We start from the raw sequence: 27799 nt of genomic DNA, 5'->3' as shown, positions 1-27799 counted from the left end.
TTAAAAGCTTGGAAACATGCTTATTAGACAGAAACTGGTGTGGGGCTGTTTTCAAAAGGCATTTCCTCCATCACCACATGCCATGGCGGGCGGCTCTGCCCTGACTTACCTGGCGGCACCTGAATCCCACTGTCTGCATTCTTTCTACAAAGGACCAGGAGGCACCGTGTGTCCGGCTGGCTCCTTTGTTTCCCACAGGAGCGTCCTTTTCTCGAAGGCCATCGCGCTGCCGGAGTTAGTCACGTAGGGATGTGGGGTGGAGTCCTTGGGACCATCAGGCCAGGGCTTTCTCATTGTGACACAATTAATACTCAATACGCACAGGGCTCTAACTCATGGATGATTTATTGCTTTAAGTAACTAAACAAGAAAGAGACAGGCTGTTGTTTTGGTGAAGACACCAGTTGCATCTACGTAAAGCCTTAACGATACCTTCTGGACAATATAAACACGTGATAGCATACATGGGAAGCAACTTGGCCAATGACGCACGGATTAAAATAGCACACGACAAGGGCACCCAACCCGCCGGGCTGCCCCGAAATGACAGAAAGAACGCGAGTTCACACGATGTGCTGGATACAAAACCTTTAAAAAAATTTTGGCATTAACACTAACACAGGATACTTCCTTGGACATTCTGCAAAAGCAGGTGCACGAACAGAGTTACCTTTTCATCTCTAGATTACCAGTGTCTATGGGATGCTAGAGAAAAGCCAGGAGGTGGGCACCTGCCCTCCCCTAAGGTCCTTTTCTTTGCCACAGCAGCAGGGTCCTGGGCTTTAGGTGAAGAGCAGCTGACAGGGAACAGCAGAGGGTGGACACTGCCCCGGCAGCCTGTGGGAGTGAACCCCACACAGCCCCGGTTTGTTGCTAGGGAGGTCCATGGACTTGACCGCATGCTCCCTGGAGGCCCTGGGGGGCGGACACAGGCACTGGACGGTCCAGACCCTCCCACTGAGGAGTGTGGAGCCAGGGCTGGGCCTTCCGCCCTGAGGTTGAGAAGAAGTAACCTGACCTCTTGCATTCTAACAGGGGGGCAGTATGACACATTTCAAATGGATGTGCAGGAGCCAACAGTCAGGAAGCCAGCCCTGCAGGGCCTGGGCGAGCTCACAAGTGAGGTCAAGCCAAGCCAAAGGGAACACAGGGCACCAGGGCCAAGCAGCCCGACCGGGCTGCCGGCAGTGCCTCGGGTGACCGACTGGTCTGGCTGCAGCGCCAACGGCTGGGACTCAGTAGTCTGCTGTCTCTGCAGCCACTGCCTCAGTACCTCCCTCCCCAGCATCCTCTCCAGGACTTGAGGGCCCCTCACAGCCCCCGGCCAAGGCCCCACAGTGGCCGGCAGGACCGTTCTGCACGGCCCCGCCCTCCACACAGAGCTGGCCATCGGGACACAGCGGCTCTCTGGTGACCTCCTGGATGGGGCCCTTCGCCTCCTCTGAGGCTCCGTCCTCCAGCTGCTGGTTCAGCACGCAGTTTCCCACGTCCCCGGCCTTGGAAAACTGGTCTTCCAGACTCCGGTCGTTTTCTTCGGCTTGTCGCTTGCCTCTGGCACTGAGTTTACCCTTGGATTTCCTCATCTGCCTGCTGTGCATGTCTTCGCGGGAGAATCGCCACTGAAACTGAACATGGGAGAGGATGGAGATAAGTAAACGCAGTCTCTGTGGACCCAGAGCCTCACCTGGATGGTCTACATGCACACCCACGTCACTTCTCTGCAGCAAGACACACAATTCCCCGCATTCCGGGGGCGGGGCCAACGTCAATCACAGCCCAGACACATCACATCCACCACGAGAGCTGCTCCATGCTGTCCACGGGGTGTACTTCAAAGGCCTGGGAAGGAGGTCCTGAAATCCTATCGTTTGATCAATCAGGAGGAGGAGGGGACATGGGGCCGGCGCTTCCTAAGTGCCAGGGCTCTGAGCAGGCGGTGGGTTACCCAGCACTGGGCCGCATTCTCTCACCTGAGCAAAGGCACAGCATGTGGGGCGCCGGGTCCCCTGCAGGACTGGCGGGCTTGCTGCCCCAGCTACCGGGGCTGCTATCTGCTGATAGGACCCACCACCTCACTGAAGGTCACTCTCCCTTCCTGGGGCAACCTACCTCCAAGGTCTGGTCTGGGTGGGGTATAAGGGTCTATCCCTCCTTGCACAACTAGGGAAACTCTGAAAGGCCATCCCAGAGCTATCTGGAAGGGTGGCCGAGGCCACTGCTGAGACAGCATCCAGCTCAATTTCCGGCCCACTCCTGTGCCCTGTGTTCCCCACGGGTGTTCCTGAGGGCACGTCCCTCAAAAACGTCCACCATCCAGACCCTGCTTCCCAGGGAGCCCGATCTGCCACCAAGCACCAGGGACGTCAACAGAGACTCAGAGAAGACTCAGGTCGTGCAGTCAGTAACTGAGCTGTGCAAGAACCAGACCCGTCCAAGCTGTGGAGCGAGACTGCATGCGTGAAGCGTCCCAACTCCACCACTCCCTGGCCCCACTGCCCAGCCTCAGTGTCCTCATCTGTACAGTGGGGACAGCAACCAAAACCAAGGTTGGTGACTTGATCTTCTCAGAAAGCAAAGTCAGTCAGCTTTTCCTGTAGAAGTCAGATCATAGTTTATATTGGCTTTACGGACCACATGGTCGCTGCCGAAACCATTAGGAAACCGCTGCACTCTACCATTGCTGCAGAAAAGCAATCATAGATAATATGTACACCGATGAGCGTGACTATGTCCAACAACATTTCATCCGCTGAAACAGGTGGTAGGCGGTGGTATGTCAGGCCCTGCCTTCCAGGGTATTTGTGTGGTTCCAATGATGTGATAATCCATGTCATGGGTTTAGCACTGTGCCTGACGTCATATACCAGACACCCTTGCTCTTACCATTATTGACACCAGATTTAAGTTCCATGAGGTCAGGGAAGCCGCCTGTCCTATTTCCTCCTGCATCCCTGGGGCAGAGCACAGTGCCTGGCACAGGGTAGGCACTCACCCTACTTGTGGGATAAATGAATGGAAGGACGACAGAGCCCAGACATGCTGGCTGCACTGAGTTTCGATGTCAACCAGTCCTGTAATTTTAGAGTCAAAACATAGCCTGGGGTTTAGTGAGGAGGGACCGGTGTATCTGCACCTTACTTCTGGTCGATCTCCAAAAAGAGAAATTAATTTAAGGAAGAAACAGAGTGGGAAACACTGAAAGTCCCGCTGAGCCTGCTGATGACATGAACGGTCCCAGAGGCAGACAGGGTAGCAGCCTGTGCACTTGGAATTGATCTGGGCAAATGAGCTTGAGCAGACATGGAAACATTGTGGGGTGTTCAAAAAATACCTTGGAAGATTCAGAGAAATGGGTCCTAGTGTTTATAAATGAGGAATGTGTTCTGTGGGCTGACCACTCAGCAGAACTGCAGCCTTTTTCTTCTACTCCCCGAACATCAGGGGTCCCCCCCAGTCTTCCTGAGCAAAAGTCCCTCTGACCTCTGTCCTCCTGGGGTGGTCAGTATCCCCCAGCATGCCTCCATCTCAGAGCTGGGGGGCAGTCCACTCTGGGTGGGGACCCACAGCGTCAGATGCCAGATGTGGTGTACCCTCGGGAAGATGGCAGCCAAGGGATCTTGTGCCCGTTGTGACCGGCACAAAGAACGAGAGAGAAACCCCCGAGGAGAGAGAGGTAGGTGGATGGGGGCCAGAGACAGGAGCCCCCGCTGCAGGGAGTGATCTCACCGGGAAGAAGAGAATCATGGGACTTGGCCCCCCTGCAGGTGCAGCTCCGTGACCCACGTGCACACAGGGGTTCAGTTTAAGTTCCCATCACGGTCATTTCTTTCTACTTTGGTCACACCACGTTGGTTTTGCCAAATATGGACTTAAATCTCAGACACTCTGTGATTGAAAGAAGAACAAAGGCAGCCTTCGGTTCTGATGGCTTCTTGCTGGGCTGGAGAGGGGAGCCCAGGAATGCAATTGCACCATCAGTGGAAAATGATTTCTTAAGGCTTTAGCACATGCTAAATAACTGAGTGCCTTGCTAGGAAAAACCAAAAAATGTGCTATGTAAATTTTTAAAAATCTGCCACCGTTGCAGAATTTTCAGTGGTAGCGATCTACTCCCCCAAAGAAAACATTTGCCGAAACAGCCACAGGGTCTTGGGTCGAACACCTTTGGACAAGATTTCCCATCAAAGAAGAGAAAAGGAGCAAAGTGCATGTTGAGGTTAGGACTTACCATCTGTCCTGCCCTCCTCCTCCCCACCCCCCACCCCAAATTCCCAAAGGCGTTCACCCCCCATGTTGGACGTGTTTTGCTCAGACACGCCTTTGTGCGGGTTCTCTCTCTCACACTCTAAGCTTCTTCCACCTAAGCCATGAGTTCCTGACAATGGGACCCCTTAAAGGCAAAGCGGTGCCTCAGACCCCCATCCCAAGGGTGCCTGCGCCAGCCTAGACTGCAGCAGGCGTCTCGGCTCTGTAACCACAAGTGCGTGCCCCAACCGGGTGCCCCAGAGCCTCTGCTGCTGCCTCCGATGCCAAGCCTCTGTGGCTCTCGGGCACAAGCGCTCGTGGTCCCTAATTGCTGCCTTGCTATAGGCGGCCACTGCCACTGCTTCATATGCCAGCCCAAATGGAAGAGCCTTACTAGAAATAAAAATCCATGTCCCCAAATAGGGCTCCTGCATTTTTGCATGTTTTAGACAAACACCAGTTAAGCCTGCCGATGTGCATTTCTCTGAGAGGCAGTCGGCTAGCAGGGAAGTCGGAGGAAGCTTTCCTTTTGCTAAAAAAGTGGTGAAAGGCCCTACATGTTAAAACATCACAGCAGCTGAGAGCCCGGTTCAAATCCCCGTCCTGGCACTTGTTGGCTCTCTATCCTGGGGCAAGTTATGAATCTCTCCAAGTCTCAAGTCCATCATCTCTGAAATAGTTGTCTCAGCCTCCAGGGCTGCAGTGCACAACCAAGGGGCCGGGTCACACGAGTGGGCGTGCACAGCGCCCCCTGCAGTAGGATGCTCTACAACCGAGGAGCTGCCACCTTTGCCAGAGTCCATCCTGGACACTTACTAACGCAAACCCAGGGGCTGCTCCTGCTAAACAAACAACAGAAGGTCTGTGTTCCTCTGCATGCCTGGCCATATCCAGGTTCCAGAAGAAGACCCCATTTTGTAGCTCTCCTGACAGAAGACAACCGGAGGACACAAGCTGCGGAAAAGGCCTGTGGCAGCACACCGGCCACTTTCTCCCAGAACCAGCCCGGCCTGCTGGGCAGAGGACTCAGGACTGTTGGAGCGGAGCTGGGAGGGAGCTACTCCAGCCAATGTTTTCTGTCCTTCAGAGCCATCTCGGGAATCTCTGCCAAGCCAAATGCCTTCCCGGACTGCTCCGTGTTCCGTGTCCTCGGATGGGTTTGTGATGACATCACTGAGTCCCCGTGCTGTCCCCGGTGCCGCAGCCAGGTACCAAGTAGGCTCTGACTCAAATCCTCCCCTTTCCTCCTTCTCTCCTTTGTGGGGACATTCTCATGAAGCAGGGAAGTAGTAGTGGGAAAAACTTAGGGTCTGTAGAACCCAAAAGCTAAATGTTCTGAGCTGCCGACTGCCTGTAGGATACCTGCCCCGGAAAGAACAAACACTTACCAAGGTGCCTACTATGTGTCTCAGACAGTGACAAAGTTTCCCATTTCCCTGGATCCCCAAAGCAATACTCTCAGTAGGCACTGTTAGAGTCAGTTTATAGATGAGCATGTGGAGGTTCAGAGAGGTTAAGTACCTTGCCTAAAGTCACACAGCTGGAAATAGCAGAGCTAGAATTCAAACACAGCTGCCTCTGGCTCCACACTACCCTTCCAGCCTCTTTTTAATATATATATTATATATACATATATATACATATATATACATATATATACATATATATACACACACACATATATATATATGTATATATGTATATATGTATTTATTGATTTCAGAGAGAGGAAGGGAGAGGGAGAGAGATAGAAAAATCAGTGATGAGAGAGAATACCCAATCAGCTGCTTTCTGCATGCCCCCAAACCCAGGCATGTGCTTTGACTGGGAATCGAACCGTGACCTCCTGATTCATGGGTCAATGTTCAACCACTGAGCCACCCCGGGGGTGAAAAGCTTTAGGCTCTTGACCTAGAGAGAAGGAAGGAGGCAACACCCCTTTGGATGGCTCAGCCCAACGCGTAAGTGCCTCAGCTTTCAGACTTCACCATGTTCAGATGCATCTGCTAGACCAGGCACTTGATCATTAGGCCGGGTGGTCAGCTAATGGAAGTCTAGATTTATGGCCATTAAAGATTCTTTGGTTCAGTTTATTAAAAACAAGTATCTACACTGAAGACTCCCTGACAGGCCCATTTTTAAAAAAATCAATAATGATAAAATGTGGATGGAGGGCCACGGGTGAGGCTGGAAAGGGGCCTAAACTCTTCAATTAAGACACCGGCTCTCGGACTGGAGTGGGCATCACAATCGCCGGAGGGCTCCTTCAACCAGATCCCCCACCCCCTGGGACTCCGAGGGCCTGGGGAGGGGAGGCAGACTGCATTTCTAACAAGCTCCCCGCTGAGGCTGGTACTGCTGGTCCAGGGGCCACAATCGAAGAACCACCAAGCAAAGAAAAGCACATGGGCAGAGACTGCTGTGTGAGAAACAGCTGGGACACAAGGACAGCCCCCAGGCTCGCCTAACCCAGTGGTCGGCAAACCGCGGCTCACAAGCCACATGCGGCTCTTTGGCCCCCTGAGTGTGGCTCTTCCACAAAATACCGACTTCTGCGCATGGGCCACGAAGTTTCAATCGCACTGTATGTGCACGCCAGCACGTGGTATTTTGTGGAAGAGCCACACTCAAGGGGCCAAAGAGCCGCATGTGGCTCTCAAGCAGTGGTTTGCCGACCACGGTCCTAACCCCAGCCGTGCCATCCACGGACGGGCTCCCTCTGCCTCCCTCCCTCCCACCGTCACACTGCTCCCTTCCCCACCCAGGCTTCCCCTTCCCCTCTTGTTGTCTCTAACAAACAACAAAACCTGCTCCAGATCCCAAGGCTCAAAAAGATGACATCTCAGAAAGGAAGAAGCGGAGAGGCAGGGATGTGCAGCCCCAGGGACTGCTTTCTGGGTGGCGGCTCTGAGGGGCGGGGGGTGACATCCCCACTTAAAGGCCTGGGGGACCTTCCCATGTCTTGGGTGGTACCAGGGAGTCTCTGAACTCCACACAAAGCTGCTAACTGCCAGGCTGCGCCATGCCCGTGCCAGTCTTCCCACGCAGGGTGTCTCTCCACGTGGGGGTGGCACTGGTGCCTAAACCAGGAAGGATCCCACATAGCCGTCCATGTCAGAAGTAACCAGGGGAAGGGACAATCCTCCACCTCACAGCAGGGTGTGCCCAGAGTTCCGTGTCAGGAGGGGCTGATGGATTTAATTCACACATTTTAAAGACTGTCCGCGACCTGCCCCCACGTCAGCGAGGTTAGCGGGAAGGAAGACGCTCCGGCATTGCGGAAACCACCTCTCACCTTCGAGGGAGCTCCACATCACACCCACACAGAGAGGTTTCTTTCAAATGCTGAAAAGTCTTGATGAGAGGGTTCTGTCGCTCTGCTGATTAAAAGAGGACTACATGTGCTTCGTCCCCGCTGTGCCAATCTTCGGATTTTCTCTTCTTAAGTTTCAATGCTGGACATAACAGGCATGTCCCGGGCTCAGAATTTTGATTCCTCGTTCACTGATTCAACAGATACTTGTTGAGTACCAGCTAAAAGCCAGGCACTGGACAGGCAACAGTCAGAAGCACAGGTCTGTGCTCTCATGGACAGACTCTCCCAGGAGAGGATAAACGAATGAGCACAAACAGGTAGAGGAGAGCCCGGGAAGAGAGGAAGGGGTTCTCCCCAGGGTATCACACCGCCCTGAGAAAATACCGAGGAAGAGAGTGTCCTAGGCAGGGGAGAGCAGAAGCGCAGGCCCTGAGGCAGGAGAGGCACAGAGGAGCACGCAGGCCAACATCGCCGGCAAGCAGGACCCGGGGGCTGATCACATGGGGCCTTGTGGACCACATTCCAGATCTCCATCTTCATACAAAGAACCGCTCTCAGCAGTGAGGTGATATGATTCAATGGGTTTTTTCTTAAAAAAATATTTTTATTGATTTCAGAGAGGCAGGGAGATGGGGAGAGAGATGGAAACATCAATGATGAGAGAGCCTCAGTGATTGGCTGCCTCCTGCACAAAGAGCCCACAACCCGGGCATGTGCCCTGACTGGGAATTGAACTGTGACCTCCTAGTTCATAGGTGGATGCTCAACCACTGAGCCACACTGGCGGGCCAACTGGCTTTTTCAAAAGATCACTTTGTCTCCGAACAGAGAACATATTTGAAGGGAGACCTGCCATTAGGAGACTGGAGTAGTTGAAGCAAGTGAGGGTGAAGAGAAGTGGAGGAATCCAGGGATTCTAGGACCTAAAATAGACATGTCTAAGGCTTCACTGCTGGGGGAAGGGGATGGGGAAAGTCCAAGATGACCCCAGGTGGGCTGGTGCCTCTGGGTTGGTGGCGGCCCATTCCTCTAGGTAAGGGGAGGTGGGCCAGGTGAGGAGGGGCAGTCACCCGTTTCTCTGAGATCGCTGAGCAGTAACAGGACAGGTGAGCTGGGCAGAGGAGAAGCAAAGGCTGCAATGCAGATACAAGGGTCACGGCAGAGGTGGTGAGAGATGTTCTCCCTCTGGGGATGAAAGAGACTCTCTAAGGACGGGGAAGAGAGCGAGAGGAGCAATGGCTGGGCCTGAGCCCCGAGGAACCTGGTGGGAAGCCAGGAGGGGAGGGTGGGATGGAGCCAGGAGATGGTGGGACGGAGCCAAGAGGAAAAGGAGCTTAAAGAGGTGAGGGCAGCAGCCGACAGTGTCAGTGCTGCAGGCGCTCAGCACCGTGAGGACGAGATGGGGCTGCTGCCCAGTCACGGGAACCCACAGACCTGTGGGAGCAGAACGCCCCCCCCGCCCCCCCCCCCCCCCGTCAGCTGAGCAGCAGGTGACAGGGACGGGGAGACGGAGACAAGGCGTCTGCTGTGAAGCCCCCTCTCTGGGACTCCACTGGCCGGGTGCTCTCTCGAGGTCACACTGAGGACAAGAGCTCGGCACCAGCCCATCCAAACTTGGAATGAGTCGGGGATAACAAAGGAGAAAGCAGCCAACCCATATTCGCGTAGTTGCTTTGTATGGAAGTTTCTACCGACCAGAAAATCAGACTCCCGTCCTGCTGGATTCTCTCTCTCACACCAGCTTCAACACTCCACCTCTGAAACCTCCCGCCCGCTCAGGTTCCCACTGGCTGCCCCTCTGAGATGCATGGTCTGCACCAAAATCAAACTGCGCATCTTTGCTTTGGGAGTCGTCGGCGCCACAACCAGGAGAGCAGCTAGGACAAGGCAGCACCCCCTCCCACTCTTAAAGGCAGAAGCAGCTTCCTCTGGTGGCTGGTGGAGACCTTGCCAGCGTGGTTGTTGAATGTCACTGTGAATGTGCACAGTCCCCCGGAGCCCACGGCTAAGCAGTCCTGGCTGACCCACCTTCCCCCCCACCCCTGGTGGCTACTGCTCCTGGCGGTACAGGGTGGTTTGGCAGCTGCCTTTCGGTTCTCTGCTGCTGTCACCAGTCACATGTGCATCAGCGCCTGGAGAGAGTTCTCTGCACTCCCCCTCAACTGGCTTCAAGGCGCCATTTCCTTGGTGTTCGTCCCACAAACGGGTTCCCCCTGGATGCGTTGGCTGGAGAGGGGCTGCCCCAATCTGTCCACTTGCTTGGTGCTCCTGTCCAGGCTCCGTGTCCAAAGAACACAAGGAAGCAAGACTACCAAGCGTGAGGTGTGAGCAGGCCTAGCAGGCTCTGCCTTGGCCATCGAAGGTGGCGCGGGCTGGCTCCAGGTGACACTGACTTGGGCTTTGGTAGGTTCCCTCGACTCACCTGCCCCTTCCTGACACCTGGTGACACACCCACCGGAAAGCACGGGGTGTGGAACGTCAGAATCATCTGACACAGGGAAGGACCCGGGATCGACCGCATCAAACACGGGAGATGTTCTGAGCATGGCCAGAGTCTCTCAGCACGACTGTTTCCCGGACGGTTCACGCAACGACCAGGGAGGGGAAAAGGACCCTGAAGATCGCAGGGCAGCCTGACTGGAGGGCTCACTGCCACAGGCTAAGGCTGACCTCTGTCTAGACCAGCTGCTGCCTGGCCTGCAGGTTGCGGCTGTCACAAAGGGGCTCTCGCAGGGTCTGTCTGCCAAGATCGTCAAACTTCTGATGTCCCGAGGGCTCCCCGGGCAGGCCAGAGTTCAGCCAGCGTGCAACGAGATGAAGATGCAGAGACACTACCCGTCTTCCACCCCCAGCATCTCGTCAGAACGCAGCTGACTCCGTGCCCCTATTCTTAGCCCAGGGGGAATGTCTGGCACGCTCGAGTGTCTGCAAGAACCTCTCTCGTCCGCCTTTCTGGCCCGACCAGCAGGATGCTGGCAGATGCGGCCCTCCAGTGCCCTTGCCTGTCCCATTCTGGCAGCTTCAGGCCTGATCAGGTCGCCGAGGGGCTCAGGTGTCCTTGGGCTCGGAGCCGTTAGCAGCTGCAGCAGGCTGCCCACCCACCTGCGGTAGGAAAACCCCCTTGCGCGTGAAGCCCCACTGGAGAAACCCGAGAAAGGCAACCACGGCCGCTCACCTTGGATTCCTTCTTCTTGAGTTTCTGAGGTAGACACGGTCTCTGAAGGAAGACGATCTGCTTGGTGGAGACGTTTCCCTCCCTGTCACACACAGGAGCAGAGAAAGAGTGAGGTTATACCTGGGGAGCCGCAAACCTCGCAGACACTGCATCCCTAGCTTCAAGGCTGACCACCCGCAGGAATGACAGTGAGGGGTCAGAACAGGAAGCCCCCACTCTCCCACCCCAGGCCACCCGCCCTGGCTTCCGGGGGGCCATCTCGGGCGCCCAACACAAGCTTTGTGGGCATCTCTGCAAAGTCAGCTTTGCGGTGAGAAACGCCCTCCCCCTGATGTGAAAGAACAGCTGGCATCGTGCCTGATGATGACAAAGTGGCTTCTTCAGTGACTCTCAGAGGGGTGGCGTGCTCTTCCAAATCTGTCTTTGGCAGTGAGGCCGCGAGGGGCCTGGCTGGCCCAGGATGGGCAGGAGGATGAGGACCTGGGTGAAGAGCTCTGCCCATCAGCCGTCACAGGGACAGCGGGGGGAGGGCTGGCTGCACACAGGTCCCGGCCGAGGCCCGATTCGCCCTCACTGAGGCAGGCCACGCCGCTCCTGCAGGCACACCCGCGGGAAGGCGGCGGGCAAGGCAGGGAGTGGCATTAACCAAGCCGGCGAGGGATGGCCAGGAGTGCCGCTCACTTTTACGGCACAGTGCGTGCGTTTTTCCTCCAGGAAGGCAGGACCCCTGGAGCTGCCTTTAGAGATGATAGAAATATTGTGAAGGGGGTGGTTTTCTCTCCCGCCTCCACCCTTCCTATCACTTTCTTAAATCTATTATTTTGCAAATGTCCTCCCTGCTGAGACACCGTGTCCCTACTTGGACACCATGCCAGAGGGTCAGGGGGAGACACGCATATTTCCTGTTTTATTCCGGGGTTGGGCTGGGTGACCCACACATAATGTCTCATTTAGGCCTCCACAGTGTTCCAAGGACCGGGGCAGACGTCTTTATAGACAGGAAATGAAAGCTCGTGTAAGGAGCAGGCTCCAGCGCAGACAGCCAAGATTTAAGCTCGCATCTGCCTGGTTCAGTGCGGTCTCCCACTCCACTACTAGGGGTCATTTAAGGCACAGGGACGTGGAGGGTTAGGGAGAATTATTTGGCAGGTGTGACGAGAGACAGACAGACAGACAGAGACCTGTCTGCACCCTTTGAGCTTAGTCCAGAACCAGCTGGGCCTTCACATTCAAAGACATGCTCATTGTGACTCTTGTAGTCCTCTGGCTTCTGGACCAGACTTCGTGGACTGGCACATAGACTCCAAGAAGCTACCTGGCTGGCCCAAGGGGGCAGACTGGGGACTTGGGTTCAAGTCTGCAAGCCACAAACCCAGGCAGGATCCTTTCTACTCTGCTGCATTGCCCTGTGCCCACAGGAGTTTTGGCTGAGCAGCTATGGTGGCTCCCAGTGGCCAAGGGCCAGAGGTGGCTACAGACTGGCTCCTGCAGGTGCACAGGCCACCGTGTCCCAGTGTCAGGCGGGAGACATGTTGAGAGCCCAGATGAGCTTGCAGAAGGACACAGGAAAGGCACTGATCATTCGCCACCCTCAGTCTGAGCCCGGGGCTGCACTGCCTGCCATCCCCCCAGATCACCAGCCTTGCCCCATGCTGTCCATCACCCTGGAGTGGTGGGTGTGCAGCAGGATCGGGGCAGGCAGAGCACCGAGGGCCACGGGCAGGAGCATCCCTATAGGTGGGCCAAGAGGCGAAGGAGAGGGAGCCCTTGATTTTTCAACTGAGGTTCTAGCCCCAGGTTCTGCCCCTTAGTGGTTGTGTGGCCTCAGGTATGTTGGCTGAGCCTCTCTGAGCCTCAGTTTCCTCATCTGTAAAATGGGAATCCAATCTATGCTTAGAGGATAGTTAAGAGGACTAGTTTTGATAGCAAACCCAGATGCAAGGCTTTTAGCATTGGGATGACTCGGACAAGCCCATGGCTTAAGGTGGTGGGCAGAGCTGGGGGTGGACAAACCACCATGAATGTGAAATCCGAGGGAGTGCCACAAGCAAGGGCCCGGCTCCAGATCTTCGCATGTTCTTTGTGGGGCTGCTGACCAGCACCATGATTGTCCTCCCCCCTCCCTGGCCACACTATCCTCAGCTAGAAAAAGATTTTATATACAAAATGCCTCTCTAGCCCGGCACAGAGCACATAGTAGGTGCTGAGTTTCTTCGGCAGCTGAGAGCCCCGAGTCTCCTCAGTCTAGCTGGCTCATCTCTGACATGCTGGGCAGGAGTGCTCCGCTGGCCAAGGCTCCCCATGTAGGAAGAGGGGTGCAGTGAGAGCTCTGGGGCAGGGGGTTAGGAATCCAAGATCCTAGCCCTGCCACTTCCCAGCAGGAGAGCTCCTGCAGCCACACCCGCCTCCCAGGTTATGTACATGAAGCGCTTCCTGGGAACAGCGCCTGCACAGAGTGAGCGCTCAGCAACAGCAATGACCCTTCCGTTACCTGTTAGTCTTGACGACAGGTGTTGGCAGCACACAGGTGAGCTGCCAGCCGTAGGCTGCAAGCGAGTTCAGCAGGGGCACGTAGTCTGTCTGCACCTCGACGCCCTAAGGGAGAAAGGCCACTGTGAGGGACGCTGCTGCCTCCGGAGAGGGGACTGTTCAGCCGCTACCCCCACAAAGCAGCCAGAGGCCCTGGCTCTGAGGATGCTTAGGGTTCAGAGTCCAACTGCCAACACGGGACCTCTCCTGGCCCCATGTCAGCCCGCATAGGTGGCAAGGAATTAGAACCAAAGGATTAATCCGTCAATTTTGTTTTATGCTCATTTCATGGAAGAAGCACAATCACGTTGTCTCAAAGACGGATGCAGGGCATATGACAGACAACACATGCTGATGCGGACGATTTCAGAGTATGTCGTGGGGAGTGAAGTTACAGTGACAAATGATCAAGCCATTTGCATCCACACACACACACACACACACACACACACACACACACACACACACCTCTGCTATGCAGCCTGCCGACAAGGGGTACATGAATACTTGCCCGTGTTTTATTTCAAATCAGGATCGGGGGTTGGGAGACTTGCCCAACACCTGCCTTTGAATTTTTCCTTGTACTTTATTTTTGTTTGTTTGTTTTTGCCTTTGAGTTTAAAAACTCAGTCCTGCTCCCACAGGGAGAGAACCCCAGTGTGAGGACTGCATGGGTCCCCTGCATCAGGCCTAGTTTCTTATTCCGGCTCCTCACTAACACTGAAGTGCAGCCCCACCCCTGGCCTGTGTCTCCACGGGACTCCCGATCTCAGGTTGGCCTCTGAGCATCTCTACATGTATCCAGATTCCTTCCAACCGAGGTGGCCACGCGGATTCATTCTGCTAGTATTTCGAAGCCGTGGTGGGCGCAACGTGGATGGAAGCACCGTCCTGGGCTGGGGTTCACAGTCCAGCAGAGGCAACAGCACAGACACCCAAGAAACCAGGATACAAAGGGCCCGTTGGCAGGGCCGCGAGGCTTCGAAGGCCAGCAGAAGAGGAGGGACGTGGGCCGTGCTCGAGGCAGGCTCCCCGGGACTCAGGGCTGGGCCCAGGGCATCCAGGGGGGAGCTCCAGCAGGTGCACACGGAGACCACGCCGGGCTTCGATCCCCGAGGAGGGTGGGCTTAACGGAGGGGCCGTCCTGGCCAGGGGCTGTCCTGCTGGAGGTCTTTTTGGGAATAGAACCAGCTCGTCTGGCTGCCCTGGGCTGGAGGAGTGGAAGGGAGACGAGGGGACAACCAGCTCTGCCTCCTCAAATGGCTTTTAAAGCTCCTATCACGGAGCACCCGTCCCAGTGTGTCGACAAGTCACCTGGTCAGCTGGCAACGGATGTATCCGTTTCTTCAACTGCATCGAATCAGTCCTGGCCTATGTCAGTGGCACTCACGGTGCTCCCTGGGCCGGCAGCATCAGCAACGCCTGGGAGCTTGTGGTGGGCACACAGGGCAATATTCAGATCTTGTAACAGAGAAACCCTCCCCTGAAACCTCTATGATCATGTTACCCAATGTCACCCCAATCAATTAAAAAAAAAAAAAAGAAATGCAGAGTTTGGGACCCAACCCAGACCAACCAGACCAGACACTCTGGGCTGAGGCCCGGGAATCGGTGTTCGAGTCCTCCCAGGAGTTAGTTCTGAGGCAGCGCCCTCGCCCTCGGGGACACTCTGCCTACATCACCCACTAGGTCTCCGCTGTGACAGTCTGCGAGGCTGAGGCAGCATCCGTCAGCTGTCACTCACACCTTGCCTTCCCATCATTCTCCATGTGAGGAGAACAAGAAGTGGGACTTCTAAAGGAACAGCTGGTAAAAGGGAATGGAGGGGAGGAAGGGAGAAGGGCGGAGAACAGAAGGGAGGAGAAGGGAAGGGGGAGGAGGAGGAGAAAAGGAAGTTAAAGGAGGGGGAGTAGGACGGGAAGGAGGGAGGGGAGGAGAGCGCGGTACAGGAGTAACCTATTTATTTACGGGTCAGGGGTAGAGGGGCCCTATTCTGGCCCTGTCCCTTGAAGCCCCACTCAGGACAGAGATGGCAGCAAAGGACACAGCACCTCCCCTTCTGCCTGACCCCCTGGACACAAAGGGTCCTGCCTTCCAGACCAGCCTTCCAGACCAGCACTGGCCAGCATCCTCCTGCTGGGCACCCGCTGGGGCTGCCTCACCCTGAGAGCCCCTGCCCCCAGCCCTGCACTCCCGATGTAAAGAGAGTTCAGTCCGCACCCTAGAGCTCTGCGAGGTTAGGATTACTCGGGCCTATCAAGAATAACCTTCCCACTTTATCAGTCGCTGTGACAAACCCTCCACAATCAGACAGTAGCCATGGCAACCAGGACAAGCTTTGGCGCCTCACAAAGGCCTGCACGGCAGAATGGAGTCCTTTTATCGGTGAGGTGCCCAGGCCGGGTTTTCTCTGCTGGCACTCAAGGGCGGCAAGACTGTGGCCACCCTCGGCCGCCGCCTGGCCTGCCTGCTCAGACAGGCCTCGCAGGGGCCGCTTGTGTTTTGCTCGGTTTTATTGCATTTTGTCACCACATTAAAGAGAGAGACAGCAGGATTTCTCCCAAACAGTTTCCCCCCTCCGGGTAGGGGATAGCAGCCGGAGAGTACAGAATCATAAAGACGCACAGGAAATGGGAAAACACAACAACAGAACCCGAGGTGGCTTGTGAGAGCTGAGGGTTCAATCTCAAGTGTTAATATCTGGTTGTCACATGGTGGGTTGAAAAGCAAAATACACACGGCAGGGGGTGAGGTGTTACTCTCTGCCAGACTCTCCCACGCCTCCGACTGCCGGGGCTGGTCTGGCTTAATTAACGTGCAGTGTGGTTTGCCACAGCATCTATCAAAGCTGGCTTGCATAGCATCAACACCGCGAGGCGGCGTTTCTAAAATAGGGCACGAGCCCCATGCAGCCCGTGGAAGGCGCTTCCGAGTCCATTAGCGGGGAAGATGATAGGAAACCTGTGTGGAGGGACGGGTCTCTTTGATCTGCTTTTGTGCGACACTCCAGCGAGGACACAAATGCACCGACAACACTCCAAAGCCAGCCCGTTCATTGAATGAAAAGGCGCTGCTTTCCGGGAGTAGGAGCAACAATTTTAATTAACTCTCCACTCTCCTGTATGGATGTGAGATCTCCCATCACACCTGGAGAGTTAAAAAAAAAAAAAATGGAGCCTGACCCATGGAAAAAAGAACATAAACACAAAAGGAATTAATTTGTATTTATGGCTCTTTTTTTCCTCCGTTCCCTATAATTTCTCTGGCGTTTTGCAAATCAACGAAAAGAAACAAGCATCTAAGTACAACCTTCCCTTACCCTCCCAAGCGTGATGGCAACGGAGTGCAGTTTATGAAGAAGTGCCTTTGTCTTTTGATTCGTTTTTGATTCGTACGAGTAACGAGGAGGTAACACATGGGTCCAGTGAGAAAGTCTGTATCCTGAAAGTCAGTGGCTCTTCCCTTTTCTCCTATTTATGGGAGCAATCTGGGAGAAAGGCAGCTTAAAAGAGAAGACTCTGCTCCTTACATGTGGCTGTACATCAGTGGTTCTCAACCTTCTGGCCCTTTAAATACAGTTCCTCATGTTGTGACCCAACCATAAAATTATTTTCGTTGCTACTTCATAACTGTAATGTTGCTACTGTTATGAATCGTCATGTAAATATCTGATATGCAGGATGGTCCTAGGTGACCCCTGTGAAAGGGTCGGTCGACTGCCAAAGGGGTCGCGACCCACAGGTTGAGAACCGCTGCTGTAAATGAAGAGAGGAATTCAGTTTCCCATATCTGAACAGTGTGTGGGACCAGCTCCAGGCTGGTCTCTGTACCCAAGAACAGTGATGGGGGCTGTCTGCCTCTGTTCCGACCACCATGGGCGGGGCCCATGGTTTTCACCGAGGGCACCTTTAGGAAGGGCCCTGAAAAAACACTCATGGGCCTTTGGTAAATTTCTACCCAAACACGAATGCCCAACACTACATTTGCACGAGGATTTCTTTACCTATCAATTTGAGATCTCTCTTCATGTTCTACCCTGGAAAATAAAGGCTTATCGCTCCCACGCTCATTTCGTACTTCCTTTTTCTTAGTGCCACCAATGGTTATATGAACTTTTAATTAGTCAAAAGTAGGTATTTAGGTTATTACGACTTTGCAAACATTGCTCAATTTGAGCTGGTTAAGTAATGCACTGTGGCCATCCCTTCCTTTTTAGATAATCTTTTCTTTTTCCTAGAGTGAATCATGACCTCAATGTTTCTTTGTTTTTTCATCTGCTTGGTTGTACAGCAACTTATCACTCATTTATTCCACGTGCTCCAACACCTCTATTTTATGCCCATCAACAACTCCCACGTGCCTAAATATATCAGTTCCATTCCCCACCACTAGAGGCATCGTTTCTGGAGCTTTCTGCAGCCCTGCTCTAACCTGGTCGGGTGCTTTCCGTGCCTGCGTTCTCCGCCCCCTGGTGTTTTTCTTTCTTGGCTTCCTCCTCATTTTGCTGGAGCACATCCTGTAGTGGCTCCCTGGGAAGAATGCCCTGGAAGTCATTTGAGTCCCTGCATTCCGAAAAAGGTCTTTGTCTTCACCCTTAATTAACAGTTTGGGTATAGAAGTCTGGGATGAAATCCATGTTTCCACTAAAATTTAGAAAGTACTGTTCCACTGGCTTCTAGATTTGCACAATTGCTCTGGTGATAATCTGTTTTGATGATTAATACTTTGAGCGTGACCTGTCGTGTTGCTTTTAGGATATTTCCCCCATGAAGTTCCAGGATTTCACAATGTTCCTGGGTGTGGGTCTTTTTTACTCACAGGGCTACACACTTGATGGCTTTGCAATCTAAGGATTCTCGTCCTTTGGTTCTGAAACGTGTTCTCCCGCCCGCCCCCCCAACCCGCCTTGATAATTTTTCTCTTTCATTTTCTGTTTTCTTTCTTTCTGGACTTCCTATGAGTCAAAATGTAGGGTTGATATTTTAATTTTATGACTCATGTATTTTCTTACTCTGTCTTTTTTATTTTACCTTCTGGAAGGTTTCCTTCGTTTTACAGCTTTTTTAAATTATGTTTTTAAATTCCCTGCTGCCCAAAAAGACACAAAAGCTCTTCCTTGGCTTTTGACTTTGTTTTTATTTTATTTTTATCTTTATAGTATCTTGTTTTTGTTTCATGGCTGCATCTATTTTCTCTCTACGTATCTTTTTAAAGTGGTTTCTACTGATCCCTGCATTCTCTCTATGGTTACCAGGTCACATGAGGCATAGATGGGGGCCAGGGATCTTACCACCCTCTCTATATAAGGACTTACACCAAGGCCCCGTTTTTTGGCTCAGCAGTTCACTTCCCACCGTCTCGTGCTGACTTATGCTGTGAAGACCAGAGCTTTCCCCAGGTTCCGTAAGAGAGAACGGCTCCCTTCTACATCCAGGTTGCAACTTCCTTCCCCCTTTGCTAAGTCAATTAGCATTCTTCCACACACTTTCCATCTTCTAAAAATGCATTGTAATTTCTCATCTGCATCTTTTTCTTCTTTTGATCTTTCCATCCTTGTGGGTATCTAATCTATCTGTCTGTCTACCTATCTATCTATCATCTATCTGACTACCGTCAATTTACATTACTCATGGGAGCTATGTTCTATAATGTAGCCACAAACAGTGAATTAATGAATACTGAACCATTGCTCCTAGGGGAAATACAGGGTTAGGTTCCTATGAGCTTCTGACCACATCTTCATCCCCTGATCAATACAGTAGCTTGTTTTGTGTGTATTTATGTGTAAAGGCACCTCGTTTAATGTACTTCGTTGCTTCATTAACATTGAACTCATGGCCAACAGCACCATAACTCATGGCTGAACAAAGCTTATCTAACACACATATTTGTCCTGTGAGGCACATACCTAGAAACACTCAGCAGCACTTCAGCCCTATGCTTGGGGACATCTGAAGCAGTGAAATCATCAAAACAAAAAAGCACAAAAATGTGAAAAGCATGGCACTAAGTAGACCACAAAAGGGGCACTGTGTACAGTATGAGCTAAAACAGAAGGCAGACTGGCTCCTTAGCAGGGGACATGCACACTGGTGACCCCAATGTTTTCCCACTCTGCATATACCCACAAGGGTATTGCTTTGGGGATTACAAATAAAGTTTAGAAAGTAGGATTCACAAACATGGAATCTGCGAATAATGAAAATGAACTCTATCATCTATCTACCTCTAGTTAGATGGACATCTATCATTCCTTTAGTTAGTATCATTTCGCTGGGAGTTTTCAGAAGAAAGAACTATATGCCTGTGTCCAATCACCCACATCTACCATAATTTTATTATTTTAATTTTTAAAGGGCCTACTGGAAGCACTTTCTAACTTAGAATCCAGAAGCTGTAAACTAAAAATAATACATTTGGTGATGTTAAAAACCCTCCGGATGACCAATGACAAGCTATGCAAAGTCAAAAGACAAATGACAAAGTGGAGAAAATATTTGTAGCTCTTATTACATACAAAAAAGAGCTCCTAAAAATTGATAAGGAAAAAAAAATCCAGTATCCAAATTTTAAAATGGACAGAGGTAGGAAGAGAGGCACAGAAAAGGAAATTCAAATGACCATGAAGCACGTGAAAAAATGCCAAATCTCACAATAAGGGAAATGCAAGTTCAGGCCCGTGGTATTGGTAAGACCCCCAAGGCCTGACAGGCACTCGGTTGACAGGCGAGGAAGCCAGCGTTCTCACACACGCTGGCAGGGAGGCCACTGCCTCAACTTCACGGAGAACAATCTGACAGTATCTCCCAAATGTACAAATACTGAAGCCCCTCCCTTATCTGTGGTTTTGCTTCCTGCAGTTTCGGTTACCAATGGTCAACCTAGGTCGGAAAATATTAAATAGAAAATTCCAGAAGTAAACAAGTCATAAGTTTTATACTGTGCGCTGTGTTGAGTAGCATGATGAAACCTCTGTCCCTCTCAGGACGTTGACCATCCCTTTGTCCACCATGTCCACGCTGTGTAAATGCGTGCCGCCTGCACGTTAGTCATTTAGTAGCCGCTCGGTCATCGTCAGAGAAAGACAGGACACTCACATGACTCTTATTACAGTCTATCGTTATAATTGTTCTATTTTCATGATTAGTTGTTTTCCATCTCTTACTGTACCTGATTTATAAATTAAACTTTATCCTAAGTATGAATAGGAAAAATCATAGTATATATAGGGTTTGGTACTATCCACAGTTTCAGGATCAACTTGGGGTCCTGGAATGCATCCCCCACAGATGAGGGGGGACTACTGTACATTCAGCCTTTGACCTAATAGTCTCACTTCTGGGAACTGATTCTATGTATAAAAAAATGGCCAATGTGCAGTTGGTCACTGGAGAACTGTTGCAACAGCAGAACAATGAAGACCACCCAAGTGCCCATCAATGTTGAGCTGGTTAAATAAATGATGTTTTACCCTTCCAATGGCCTGGGGCTTGATAATGGCTGCTCATGTGTTGCCCCAGGCACACAGGACAAGGACAATGAGAGCATGAATCCCATTCTAGACATGCTGAGTCTGAGTAACTGTGGGAAGGTCCAGGGGGCCTGGGTGAAATGGGGCCTGTGGTAGGAAGAATAATGCCCCTCGTTCCCCAAAAGATGCCTATGCTCCAATCCCTGGGGCTTGGGAATGTTACCCTCCGCGATCAAAGGGATTTGGCAGATGCAATTAAAAGGACCTTGAGACGGGAGAGTGTCCCGGTGGCTCCATGTAATAACAAGGGCACAGGCTTAGAAGACGGAAGCAGGAGCAGGGTCAGAGCCAGAGAAGGAGGCGTGAGGATGGAAGCAGACCGGCTTTGAGCAGGACGGCCTCTCGAAGTTCAAAAGTCAAGGGACTGATTCTCCCCTAAAGTCTCCAGAAAGAACGCAGCTCCGCCAACAACTCGATTTTAACCTCGCAAAACCCATTTTGAACGACTGGCCTCCAGAACGGTAAGAGAATAAATCTGTGTTGTTTTAAGCCACAGAGTTTGTAGTAATGTGTTATAGCAGCAACAGAAAACTATCACACAGTGTACAGTCAGGAGGCGCTGGCCAACACAGGGTAGAGGAGAACTCGAGGAGGCATGAGGTGGTGGAGGACTGGGCCTCCTGACGGAATGAGCAGGAACTGAATAAAAACACTGACCGAATAGAGGGAAGTCAGTTCTTGAGCAGCCCATGGTGACAAACAGGGTTAAGAAGATCCACACCACCAGGTGTCCCGAGAGGGCAAATCACAGGCGGCCTGAACAACCCCCTCTGGGGTGGACAGTGAGGTCTCGGGAGGCCACAGCCAGGACATTTCCGAGTGAAGTGGCAGATGGCAAGAGGTGAGCAGTGGCTGGTAGAGACCAGACAGGGTGTGTAGACAGGGTCTCAGGAAATCTGGGGTTTGTCCTGACTGTGCCCAGGCTCAGCTGGGACCCTGGCCTCATACGGGGATGGAGATGCTAACAGCCACGCCCTCAGGTGATAGAAACAGAGATATGAAGGCGGGGTGGGAGGAGAGCGCCATGCTGGAGAGAGAGGAACATGTCACGTCTATTTATCAAATGGAAGTGGAGGCTGTGACATGGGGGCAGGCTTGCAGAAAACTCAGCGGGTCCTAAAAGGCAGGACAGTCCTCGGTGCCACTCTGCATTGACGACTCTCCACACTTAATCAACCTAGCTCTGTGCTGGGCACCTGGGAACCAAAGATGAGTGCACCTCAGAGATCCAGGTCCAGGGACTGGGGAAAGAGTGAGCACATGGCCCCCCCACCAGAGGGGAGCCACCATGAGGTGTGGTGGAGGGAAAGGGAGAGGAAGGGACAACTGCCCCTCCCTTCTCCCTGGGGAAAGGGCAAACCCCTCTGAGGCTGCCCCTGTGAGGCTGCAGCAGCCCTGCCTCTCCAGGCCCCCCTCCACCTCCAGGACCACTGCTCTGCCAGCCTCAGGGAGGGGCAAGGACCCTGGGCGGCTGGAGATGCCGTTTGCTTCTTTGTTTTACACACAATGCCCAGAAACACATTTTGCTGATATGTAATTAGGCCAACATAATAGAGTCTAAGGAAGCAGTCGCGGGTCTCATTTTAGACAACTTTGGCTTTCATAATGTTCAAAGAGAATACATTTTAAAAAAAGCTTTGTTCTCAGATGTGGAAAAGGGGGCAGATGAAAATGCGTGCAGGGATCTTCACCCACTTCTGTGGTTAACGCACATGATCGCCCGATTTTCCCTACCAGGAGAGAAAGGCAACACACTCTGCAGCCCGTGGAGAGCCCAACGAAATAATAATGTTCTTATTTGAGACACACCGCCTGCAAAATCGGCCACAGGGGTTATCTCCCCGTATCTGGGCCTCGTCACCTCTAAAGAGGTAGAGTCCAGGCCGCTCTGTGAGTTGCTCTAACAGAATATAATAGATGTGACATCACGGGAGTCCTGAACCTAGGTCTCCGGGCACCTTGCAGCCTCTACTTGCTCATGGTGTGAGAGGACAAGCCCACTGGCCTGATGGATGATGAGAGACACATGACCCCAACTAGCAGCCATGAGAGATGCCACCGTGAACCAGGTAGCTGCCAGCCAGCCCATCTGTGACCGCAGAAGCCCAAGTGAGCCCAGCTGAGATTAATTACCTCCATCAGACCAGCAGAATCACCCAGCTGACCCGTCACTAGCAACAATAAAGGTGATTTATTTTAAATATGTTTTTTATTGATGTCAGAGAGAAAGGGAAAGGGAGAGAGATGGAAACATCAATGATGAGAGAGAATCACTGACCAGCTGCCTCCAGCACGCCCCACACCTGAGATCAAGCCCACGACCTGGGCATGTGCCTGACCAGGAAATGAACTGTGACCTCCGGGTTCATAGGTCAACATTTAACCACTGAGCCACGCCGGCCGGGCACTAAAGGTTATTTTAATTCACTAAGCTTTGAGGGTGCTTTATTCCATAGAAGAAACGAACTGGCATGCTGTTATTATTCGAGGAAGAGCCGAATGCCCAGGCAAACCCCTCGGAGGAAAAGCGTAGTGAAAGTCACCTTGTCTGATTTCAGTGAAATAAAACGTAATCGCCGCCACTGAATGGGTTTCAGTGTTGCCGACTTTTCTCCACACCCGGAGCTGGCACACTAGCCCTCATTTCCTCCAGGCCAGACACGCTGCGACCTTGCCTTACACCCGGAGCCCTCAAGTCTCATTTCTGATGACCTCCAGGGAGGCCCAGCACCGCCACCTGCACACCCGGGGAGGGACAGATCAAACCCCACGCTGGGGGAGAACATCTTAGCTGCAGACGCTGCCCTGGCTTCTCCCAAGATGCCACGCGTGCCACGCTGGCAGGAAGAGCAGACCTGCACATGCTAGATAACACTCTCCTGGGTTCCTGGAAAAGGGGGTGATCTTGTCCTCTATGTGCAGAGTCTGCAGTCACCTACTCCACCTATCTGCTGACACGTGCCTGCCTGGGCGAAGGAGAACCACCAGAGAGGCAGGCGCCGGGGCTCAGGTTACGCTGGAGGTAACCAGGCAGCACGTTTGGAAGTTCAGGGAGTGACGGCTGGGGCTGACTCTGACCACTAGATGCTTCTGCAGTTCTGAGAGCAAACAGTGAAGCAGCTCAAGGCTGCTGCATCCGTGGGCTGCTCAGCAGGGGCCTCGCACTGAGACAGCCAGGCTTCCACCCCCCAGAAGCTGACATTTTGCACACACACTGACTGCGTCCGGGTGAGCGTGTCCGCCCGGCAGACTTGGAAGCAGCTTTGTTTGAAAACAATTAAACACACGGAACATTCTCTCCATCCAGGAACCTGCCAAGTCCCTCCCACTTGCTTTTATGAGTGAGGAAATGAGACTTCCTGGGAGTAAATGGGATTTGCCACTTTATTACTTTTTCCGCAGATAATTGGCGGTGGATGAAGAAGCACATTTTTAACCTTTCTTTTCTTACCCCCCTCCCCCTGCCTTATCTACTACCTAGAAATGAGAAGATTTAAAAAGAGCTTTCCCACCGTATGTAACTAAAAGGAATTGACGTTGGAATAGGGGACTGGAAGTTTGTCTGCAAAAATTCTAGAACTTAAAACTACATCCAAGTTATCACCTTCATCAGTAGATGCCTGACACCTCACCAATAATCATAAAAACGCTAACCCAGAAGGTGGCTCTGGATAAAGGCTGGTTCAAAATCTTAACAGAGGAGAACATGGAAGTTAAAGGGTGATTCCATTGTCACCCTGCAAGCCAGCAACAGACAGAGCCCCTCAAAGCACTGTGTGCTGGGCAGTACCAGCCTCGGGCCCATTCTGAAAAGGAAGTGGGGGAGAATTGTGACCCTGTGGGATGCTCCACACAACAGATTTTCTCTCCCTGACTTTCTCCGCCTGGTAAATTCAAGGTGCCACAGTCCCGCATTGGCATGCGGACAATATTGTCTCCAGTCAATATTCTCCTCGTTGTGACCCAATTGTCAGCATCTGTTGCTATGGTTACCATGATTCTAACTCGACCTTCTCTCCTCCTGCGCCCCTCTCCCTCAAGCCAAATTATGTTGCACTAATCCCATAGCATGTCCTCTGAGGACCCTGCTCCTGCTAAGCCTACTTCTCAAAGGGCTTCTGGACGCTGGAAACTGCCACCAGGAATATATAACCTTCCGGACATGTCAACCCCCGTGTGCAGTGCCCCCATCACTAGGAGTCCTCCCATTCTCTTCGGCTCACTGATCTACTACAGCAGCGACTTGCAACCTTTTTCATCTCATGGCTAATTACTAAAATTAACATAAGCTCATTACTAAAATTCAGTGGCACACCAAAAAATATCTTTTTTTTGCCTGACAAAAAAGTAGGTATACAGTAATTTTGAGTCATTCACACTGGACAGTTATTGTCATGCTGGCTGTTGTCATTTTTTCTTTTTTTTTGACAATTTAAGGGAAAAGAAGTTCGTGCTCCTGACTAAAGAGTCAGGTATTGCATGTTTTAAAAATTCTCGCGGCACACCCGTGTGCCACGGCACACCAGCTGAAAATCGCTGTTCTACAGTCTAGAGATAAGCCCACCAGAGCCTGTAACAGATGCACTCTGGGATTTCCATCAGCATCTGGACTGTAACCCAACCCAAGATGAGCTGATGAAGAGAAAACCAAAGTCAAGAAAAGTAAAATGGTCCCAGAGAGACAGACCCGCTCTATTTGGGGTCCTCTAGAAGATTCTCCTCTGCTCCTGCCCTATCACTTCATCATATCAATCCCTACTTGGGACTGATTTGTGCACCTATTTATCGCTCTCTCTTTCACTGGAATGCAATCTCCACAAAGGCAAGGAGTCAATCTTGTTACCAATGAATCCCCAGCTTCCAGGGAAGTGTCTGACACAAACTGAGTGCTCAATAGTTGTCTAGTGAATGAATGAATGCACCTGTTCTTGCATTTGGGGGTTAGGTTCTGCCACCACTGTCTTAGAGTCTCAAAGTCTCATTAAAACTGCTGTAAATCACATCCAACACTGATGAAACGTCATTAAAATGTGAGTTAATCTGCCAGGATAATATGCTACCATTCTTGGAGGCATTCTGTATGTGGAAGTTGAAAATATATTCATGTGTGAAAATTAAACACACAGAGACAGACCCTGGTCATTAATGACGAAGGCTATTTCTCCACCTCTTTAATCTGAACTTGGTTTTGTGACTTTCTTTGGTCAATGGGCTATTAACAAATATGATGTAAACCGAGGCATGAAATAAGCTAGCACACTGGGGCTCTTAGGAACCCTGCGACTGCCACCCCGTGAAGAAGCCCGGCTGGCCTACTGCATGTTAAGATATGCAAAGCCCTGTTGTCCCAGCCAACAGCCAGCCATGTGAGTGAAGTCACCCTTGATCGTCCAGCTAATGCATGAGAGAGCCCAGGAGAGATTAGCTAAGTTGCTTCAGTTTAGAACTATTCAGCTAACCCAAAGAATCATGAGCTAAATAAATAAATGGTTAAGGATATAAAGATGGGAATGGTTTGTTATGTAGCAAAAATTGATATAGACTGAAAGACAAAGTCTACCTGTTTCTTTCAAAGTGACTTTGTCCTCATGTGAGAAGGTGACTCTTCAGAATTCTATGTCCAAATATGTTTTTGTTTTTTTTAAAATATATTTTATTGATTTTCTACAGAGAGGAAGGGAGAGAGACAGAGAGTCAGAAACATCAATGAGAGAGAAACATCGACCAGCTGCCTCCTGCACATCTCCCACTGGGGATGTGCCCGCAACCCAGGCACATGCCCCCGACCGGAATTGAACCCGGGACCCCTCAGTCCGCAGGCCGACACTCTATCCACTGAGCCAAACCGGCTTCGGCCCAAATATGTTTTAAATAGGGTAATGCCTTTGTGATGATCCCTGCTCCTCACCTTCCTGCCTAATGCCCCCTTCTGAATAGCATTAAGAATTGTCAAGGTGATATCAAAGTAAAATTTGTTTTGATGGTAAAAATCAGCTAGTTTAAAAATGTCTGAGCCTTTGATTTTTTTTTTTAGATAAGGAAGGAGAGAGAGAGAGAGAGAAACATTGATGTAAGAGAGAAACTTTGATTGGTTGCCTCCCATACATGACCCAATTGGGGACCAAACACTGTTGACTCATATTAAATTCTTTTCCATTAGAACTGCTGTCAAATCAAGATTTCTTCATTCTGTATTATTGATATTTTTAACTTAAATGCAATTGATTTTCTTGATACTTAAATGTATCCCTATTACATTTTATTGGCTGGTTTTGATTCAACATTGATAAACTAATAGGTGGCGAGATTGGAAAGGGTTTAAGAACTCAAGTAAATCTACTAAAAAAGGAGCTGGGTTAGGTAAGAAATCTTCAAGGTTTCTTTCCCCCCTTTTTAAAAAAACGTAGTGGGATGCTTTCCACAAACATCAACCGTAATCTAATTTAGAAACCCACCATGTAAAAACAGATTAAAAAACAGCAGCTCTTATTGACACTGGCATGCATGGATTGTTCAGAATCTTCCCCATTCCCCACTCTCAAACATGGCCTGATCCCCTTCTCCCCAGGCCCAGCAAGAATGTTTGTGGAGCCCACGGGCATCCTTGTTCTTCAGATCCTGATGGCCACCCAGTATACGCTATGTCCTCCTGGCTTTAGGCCTCCCACAGGTCCACCACCTTCTAGACCTGTGCACAAGCCACTGAAGATGTGAAGCAGGACAAGGCACAGGATGGCATCATAGGGACCATAAACAAAGACCTTCCTCCAATCAAAGCATGTCCTTGCTGAGTGTAGCTCCTCAACCATGCATAGGCACCTTCCTTTAGTTTTACTAAAATTCTTGGCCAAGTGAATTTAAAAATGAATGAGTTCCAAGGAATGACAATGAATGATCATTACAAGAACACCTGACAACCCTCTATACAAATTGACTTAATAAACTAAGTCCTTCTTGGAGAACCATTTGTCTTGTCCTCATCTGTGGCTCCCAGACTGTCTAT

The 27799-nt window shown here is 51.4% G+C and overlaps 1 protein-coding gene across 1 annotated transcript in view; it reads right to left on the bottom strand.

The window, feature by feature from the left end:
• Positions 1-327: 327 nt before the first annotated feature.
• The window catches only part of RFTN1 (raftlin, lipid raft linker 1), a 176298-nt gene continuing 148826 nt past the window's right edge, over positions 328-27799 (bottom strand). Inside the window, exons 8-10 of the mRNA XM_006083664.3 lie at positions 13228-13331; positions 10737-10818; positions 328-1625 (exon numbers count right to left, since the gene is read on the bottom strand). Of these exons, the coding sequence (XP_006083726.1) occupies positions 1236-1625; positions 10737-10818; positions 13228-13331 (576 nt within the window). The 3' untranslated portion in view covers positions 328-1235. The remainder of the gene's footprint in view (positions 1626-10736; positions 10819-13227; positions 13332-27799) is intronic.

The sequence above is a fragment of the Myotis lucifugus genome, unplaced genomic scaffold (assembly GCF_000147115.1).
Source record: "Myotis lucifugus unplaced genomic scaffold, Myoluc2.0 scaffold_8, whole genome shotgun sequence".
Taxonomy (NCBI): domain Eukaryota; kingdom Metazoa; phylum Chordata; class Mammalia; order Chiroptera; family Vespertilionidae; genus Myotis; species Myotis lucifugus.
Note: the sequence above shows the minus strand (reverse complement) of the source record. Positions and strands in the feature narration are given on the sequence as shown.